The 7,500-nt window shown below is 43.1% G+C and overlaps 1 protein-coding gene across 1 annotated transcript in view; it reads left to right on the forward strand.

Annotated features, from left to right (window-relative positions):
- The window catches only part of sha (shavenoid), a 35,205-nt gene that overhangs the window by 3,000 nt on the left and 24,705 nt on the right, over window positions 1–7,500 (forward strand). The window contains exon 2 of the mRNA XM_080279464.1: window positions 5,113–5,247. Within this exon, the coding sequence (XP_080135590.1) occupies window positions 5,113–5,247 (135 nt within the window). The remainder of the gene's footprint in view (window positions 1–5,112; window positions 5,248–7,500) is intronic.

Here is a 7,500-nt window from a genome sequence, read left to right on the forward strand (position 1 = left end):
CTGCCTCGTCATCTAGCGGACTCCCTGCCACATGTGTCGAAGGGAACTGTTAAGTATGTGAGGGCAGGTGTGTGGGGTGATGGGGGCAGGTGTGTGGGGTGGTGGAGGCAGGTGTGAGGGGTGGTGAAGGCAGATGTGTGGAGTGGTGGGGGCAGGCATGTGAGGGTGGTGGAGGCAAGTGTGTATAGGTCGTACAGGCAGGTGTGTGGAGGTCGAGACAAGCGTGGCGTTGAGGGCAGGTGTGTGACTGAGGGTGGCTGAGGGCAGGTATGTGAGGGTGGTGGGGGCAGGTGTGTGGGTTGGTGAAGGCAGGTATGTTGGGTGGTGGAGGTAGGTGTGTGGGATAGTGGAAACAGGCTTGTGGAGTGGTGGGGGTAGGTGTGTGTGTGAGAGAGAGAGAGAGAGAGAGACAGACAGACAGACAGACAGACAGACAGACAGACAGAGAATAGAGAGGAGCAGAGCCAGATACAGAGAGGGAACAGAGAGGAACGAAAGAAGCAGAGGCAGAGACAGAGATAAAGCTAGCGGTGATGGCAACTGTTGTACTGAGTGCGGTGGTGCGGCGGTCACAACAGATGGCGCCTCACCTACTTACCTCCACTAACAGCCTGACCAAGTTCTCTCCACTCTACCCCCTTCCCCCCCCTTCCTCTCTCTCTCTCTCTCTCTCTCTCTCTCTCTTTCTCTCTTTACACACACACACACACACACACACACACACACACACACACACACACACACTGAACACCCACCCACCCACACACACACGCGCACAAACATACTCACCACTTGTCCATGCGTGCGTCGCCCCGGAAGCTCTGGTCACTTGCACAGGTTTCATGTTATGTCAGGCTTCACACCCGAACACATACGCTGGGATTAACACACAAACATTGGCAAGGACACAGACCCACGCAAGCAAGCATGTACACACGAATGAAAGCTCATGCCTATTCGCAAATTATACACACAAATACACGCAAACATACAAAAGCAAACACAGTCACACAAGAAAAACACCAGCATGGAAAGACACAGACTCGCAGTAATGCAGACATAAGAACCCACACACGTCGGTACACACACACACACACACACACACACACACACACACACACACACACACACACATCTAACCTAACCTAACCTAACTTAACCTAACCAGATATAACCTACCCTGACCCCTCGTCTCAGGTCTTCTTGACTTCCCTCTTCTTTTTCTCCCGAATACTCACTGTCATACATTCTTTTACTCAGTCTCTCACACTCCATTTCTCAGCTTTTCCCTTCCTTTCCTCACTACTTCGACCTCCGCAGCTTACTAATTTCCAAGGTGACTCCCCCACTGTTTCTGCGTCCAGTATTATCACTTTTCTTACTGCTTTTCACATCATGCATTTAATATAATCATTTCCCCCCCTCTCCCATCTGCCATAGTGCCGTATAGCCACATTGTCTTCTTTATTATTCCTCCCTTCCTTCCTTCCTTCCTTCCTTCCGTCCTTCACACTCCGTCTCTCTCTCTCTCTCTCTCTCTCTCTCTCTCTCTCTCTCTCTCTCTCTCTCTCTCTGTCTGTCAGAATGACCTCAAAATATGTGTACTGTATTTTGAACTACATCGACCTTGACGTCACTAATTTCGGCTTGATCTCGGATTACATTATATTCTTCGCATCACAGATCTTATCCAATTCTTTATTTTGTCACTCACTATCCATTCACTGCAAACTCCAGAATAGCATAGGGATTCTCTGTTGATAGCTCTCCTTAGCACTTGTCTCGATCCTGCTCATCTCCTTTGTTAATGGAAAAAAATGATGATGATGGTAATGATGATGATGACGATGATGATGATGATGATAATGATGATGACAAAGACGGAGACGATGAAAATGACAAGGACGAGGACGAAGACAGTGACCATGATGATGATGATTACGACGACGAAGACGAGGAAGAGAAAAACGACGAACCTTTACACGGGCCACGTCATGGTTCTGTTTCTTCTCCCAGTTCCCCCGAGTCACTCCACAGGCACTTCTAAGGCCGCTTGTCTGACCTGCATTTAACTTAAGAATTGTGTCCCTCAGGCAGTGTCTTCGTTTCACTGATATACGTACTCGTTTCATGTTGTCCTTCATCATCGTCATCATCATCATCATCATCATCATCATCATTATCATCATCAATATCATATCATGTCTCATATCATCATATATCCATATTTTTCTTCTTCTTCTTTATCAGCTTCACACTTTTCATCATCATAATTTCATCATCATCATCGTCATAATTTTCAGTTTTCATCACCATCAGCGCCACATCATCATCATCATCATCATCATCATCACAGGATTCATCATCATCATTATCATCTCAGCCCCAATTCTCACCTGAAATAGTAGGTAAGGTAGGATCCAGAAACAAGGAACTAACAAACAGGAAACTCAAAGGCATGGACCAGGCAGTACACGTCATTCAGGCCATCGAAAAACTGGTTAGGTCTTCATCATATCAAAACGGTAACCATATAAGATTTCCATATTATTTGGGTCATATAAACAATCGTAACACTGCTTGCTCTTCTTCTAGGAATCGCTTTTTTTTTTTCCCCCGGGGATAAAAGTGAATGCTGATCAAAATTAAGTGATCTGTTTCATTCCATGGTATATTTTAGTTTGCATTGCTTTTCCAATAGTTTCTTACCGATTTTTCAAAACCCATTTTGAGGGCTTTATATTTTTTACGTACCATGACTTTTGTAACTGAGCAATGAGAATAAAAATATAAATAAACCAAATTTCCCCTACGTATGATACTTAAAATGGTGCCAGTAAAATGATTGAACAATTAAAAAACAAAGGACTTATGAAAATGTAGTTCAGTAGTTTTTCTCTTCATAATTTAGTCTTTTGCTGGGCTTGTTGTGGGTAATGCCTTCGTGTATATCATGTGTTATTGTGATATTTACGGAGAAGTTTCCCGTATTGTTATCACCTCAGCAATCCCACCATCGCTTACCTGTCATCCACGAAAAAAAACTTATTTCATTACATTATTCCGAGGACACAGGTGAGCCTATATGACAATAAAGGCGTCCTTTTGTGATGTTTATGTAAGCTTATTGCCTAGGTCGGAGGTACAGAGGCGGGCGACATGAGTTTATGGAGCTTCTCGTTAACCTTGGCGGACCTGGCCTGTGTGATGGAAGCCTTAGTGAGTGCTGGTGATGCTGCTTTATATGATTCGCTGGCCGGGGGGCGGAGGGGAGAGGAGATTATTGGGAGGGGGAGGGGGTTGACTGGCTTCTGCTCTGTGTTGGCCTTGCTGGTACAAGAGGTTTAGTTATGTCCAACAACCACATAGCGCGCCATAAAGATACCACAACCGCTATTTGCTGATCTTAGAACGCTTTTTATGTAAAGTAGCATTATTTACTGTACATTATAAATATATATACAGTATACTATATATACTGTATAGACTAAGGTTGCACTTTTTTTTTTAGAATTTCATAGGCCTGACTGACGATTAAAGGGAGGTGTGGCCCATATTTCCTTTGCAATCAAATGTTTGTCCTCTCACTTTTGTGTATTTAATTTGTTCTCTTTTTGGACCCTCCCAACCTAATTATGATAAAGAGGATAAAATTACGATGATTTAGGATGATGGTGACCACGATAGAAGCTGTTAAAACTTATCCAATGTGTATATATTTACTGTACACGAGTATCCTTCCCAGCGCAACAAACTCATTCTTTGCTGACTTATAAATTCCCGACCTCTCTAGCCCATATCCATTTCCACCTGCTCACAGTAAGCGACGGTAATTTATAACCCGGCGAATATCACGTGTTTGCTCACCTGTCCACAACTGCAAGGTAATTACAAAGACACACCTGCCCTGCTTGAGTGTGGCTCCTACAAATAAGACTGTTCTACCTGGCTGGTGCTAAATTGTTCGACCTGCATTACGTTTTATTGCGTCATAATTTGTTTTGCTCTTCGGGGGTTTAGGTTCTGATGATGGTGATAATTATAATGTTTGACTCTTATTATATTGTTATAAATGATATTAGCTACCTTGGGTTGTATTCACTGGCTGCTCTGTTGAAAGATGTCGTAGTACTGAGTCTTCTCTTGTGTTTCTGGATAATACCTACCATTATTATTATTATTATTATTATTATTATTATTATTATTATTATTATTATTTTATTATTAATTATTATTATTATTATTATTATTATTATTATTATTACTACTACTACTACTACTACTACTACTATTATTATGACTCCAGTTGTACCATCAATTACTGATATTACCACTGCCAGTTATGTTATTGATTCACATATACAGACCTCATCATGCTTAACAATCAGTTGTTATTGACGCTCCTACATAATTAATGCAAACAAAATCACGACAGTTCAGTTCGGCCGAGAGAAATTGAAGCATTCAGAAAGTAAATGTTTTTTTTTTTTTTAGTCATTATTATACTTACTATTGTTTCATTCATTGGTATCTTTTAACTGTTCCCCATTTATTCATAATTATTTACTTTATGCGCATTTACATATCCTGTCTTGATAGATTTTTTTTATTTATCCATCCATCCATCATCCAATCCTACGTTGCCCCATGAAGAGCGTAGGAGCCCGGGCCTAGGCAGTTGGTCCTGACATTTAAGATTTTTTTAGTCACCCTTTATTTATAAGTTTATATGACTGATTCATTTCTTCACTATGCTTGCCTCTTTTTAATTACATTTTTATTCACACTTTATTTATCAGTTTATATATCTGATTAATTTCTTTCCTTCTCTTATCTTTATTCATTTATTTTATTCACACCTTATTTATCATTTTATATATGTAATTAGTATTATCACCTTTCTTACTTTTTTTATTCATAGTTTATTCATCAGTTTATATATCTAATTTACTTCTTCACCTTTCTTATCGTTTTTATTAATTTATTTTTACTAACTTTTTAATCAGTTTATATCTAATTATCAGTCCATATATCTAATGAATTTATTTTTATTCACACTTTATTTACCAGTTTACATATCTGATTAATTATTTCACCTTTCTTTATTCTCAGGTGGTGCGGGCGGTGTGTGTGAGTGTGCAGGTGGGGGTGCCGTGGCCAGCGTGGGGTCGGGGTGCCAGTGCCAGTGTCCACCTCAGGCACCCACCTTCAGGGACGACACGGCCACCTGCGTCACCACTCTGGCAGGTACGTGTGTGTGTGTGTGTGTGTGTGTGTGTGTGTGTGTGTGTGTGTGTGTGTGTAGGGGGGTTAGGAAAGGTGTTGTGACAAGATATTGACGAGGGAGTGTGGAAATGGTGAGAACTTGGACAGAGAGAGAGAGAGAGAGAGAGAGAGAGAGAGAGAGAGAGAGAGAGAGAGAGAGAGAGAGAGGGAGAGATAGGGAGGGAGGGAGGGAGTTTAAAATGGTAATGAGCATTGTTACGAGTATTTATCAACTTTTTCTCACATCAATGACCCACCTTACCTCGGTTATACGGAAGTCTTATAGTTTGAGGTCATTATAGAAGTACACTGTAATTACAAATGCTGCCTCTAATTTAACGTGAAATATCGCCACTTGGTTCATAGTCACGCATGGCAGTCATTTTCAGTCGTAGTATAGGATGCGTACCTTTATTTTTGAGCCATATTTCTCTCAGTCTGCTATGTGTTATCCTAAATAGCGTACTAGAGTTATATCGACCATGAAAGGGTTTTTGGTGACCGTATTAACCCTCTCTGGCTCCTAAAACTCATTCAGCAGTATAACATCGCCCAGTGTTGATCTAACTATAATGCAAAAGATGATGGTTGTGAGAAAGTTGACGTCACGGATTTTTGCGCCTTTATATCATGCATTTTCAAGGTAAACGGGATCTCGGTGACTGACGAGGCTGCCCCTGTTACGAGTGAGGCAGGTGTTGGAGTTATTAATAGTCTCTCCCACTGCTGGTCATTCGGTCAGGGGAAAGAGGAAGAGGCATGGTGAGCTCTTATTAGGTTGTGTAGCAGGTAGTATCGCGGTCAAAGGTTTGCTGACATTTTCCTGCCGGGAGATAAACAAAAAAAAAAGAAGTTTCCCTGTGTGCCTACAAAGATAGTTATGACTTAAGCTGAAGTAGTTGATTCCTGAGATGATGCTGATGCTGATGAGAGAGACAGAGACGGAGAGAAACACACACACACACACACACACACACACACACACACAAACTCAGAGAGAGAGAGAGAGAGAGAGAGAGAAATACCACCCACACCATGCCACTCCCTCACCCCATAGCTCACCCATCACCCCCTCATCCAGGTGAAAATACATAATTATCCAACGCTCACCTGTCTTTATCTAGGCTCTCACTTGACGTTATTGGTCTCCTCCTCTTTCGACCTCCGCCCCCCCCATCCCTCAGCCCCATTCCCTCCCCCCTCATCTTCCTGCTAATTACTCTTCCTCTCTCCGATCCTCACCCATTCACCAAGCTTCTTTCTCTCCCTTTTACCTCCCTCTTTTTCCTCCAACATCCTTCTTCCCCTGTCCCTCTCCTGTCTGTTCTTCCTTTCCCTCTTCCTGCTGTTCCCCGTCTTCTTCCTCTTTTCCCTCTTCCTCCTGTTCCCTCTCTTCTTCTTCCTTTCCCCTTCTCCTCCTCTTCCTCCCCTTACTTTCCCCTTCCTCCCTATCACATATCCCCTCTCCCCTGCACATCCTTTTTTCCTCTCCTTTCTCCCCCCTCTCATCTCCCCTTCCATCATCTCCCCCTTCCTCCCTAAACCCATTCTCTCCCCGGAAGAGACCTGACCTGGCTCTTTATTAGGTCAGGTGAGGCGTGATTTATAGGTCATCACTTAAGTCAGAGGTGACTCAGGTGAGAAGGGATGTTGGTTTTGTTAAGTATACCCTGCGTGTTGTGGGGTTTGGGGGGTTCCTTGGGCTGGGCTGGGAGGGGGTAGTGATAGAGGTCGTATTCTAGGTGGCGTTGGAGGCTTCGTAGTATCTCTTCCTTAGCGATTTATTTTGCTTATTACGCCTTAGCATACACCTGTGGGATATTTATGTCATTTTTACGAGCGAGGGCGATGCCCTTGCGAGTCTCTTGTCAAGTAGTGGCATTGTCTTAGATATGAGCGGCCCAACCCGGCCCGACCCGGCCCGACCGTAACTCTTTTGAGAAGCTTATATCTCGGGAACCTAAGGGCCGATCGCTAATTGGTTTGCACCATATTATAGCCCAGTTCTTTAAGATTTGTTTTTGAAAGGTTTCATCACATCCAGGCGGTGCACGTGGCACGTGACACGCGCCAAGTGCAGCATGTCGAAAATCTTCAAAAAAGGACCACAGGCCAGACATTTTGTCGTAATGGCATGAAACGTGGTCGGTAGACAGCCATCAACATACTCTAGGCATCGTCGGGGTGTGAGGCGACATGTCAATGCTTTCGGATTTAAATGGCCTCGCTCGTACC

Source organism: Coenobita brevimanus, chromosome 78, assembly GCF_032717465.1.
Source record: "Coenobita brevimanus isolate Jiangsu-jjx chromosome 78, ASM3271746v2, whole genome shotgun sequence".
Taxonomy (NCBI): domain Eukaryota; kingdom Metazoa; phylum Arthropoda; class Malacostraca; order Decapoda; family Coenobitidae; genus Coenobita; species Coenobita brevimanus.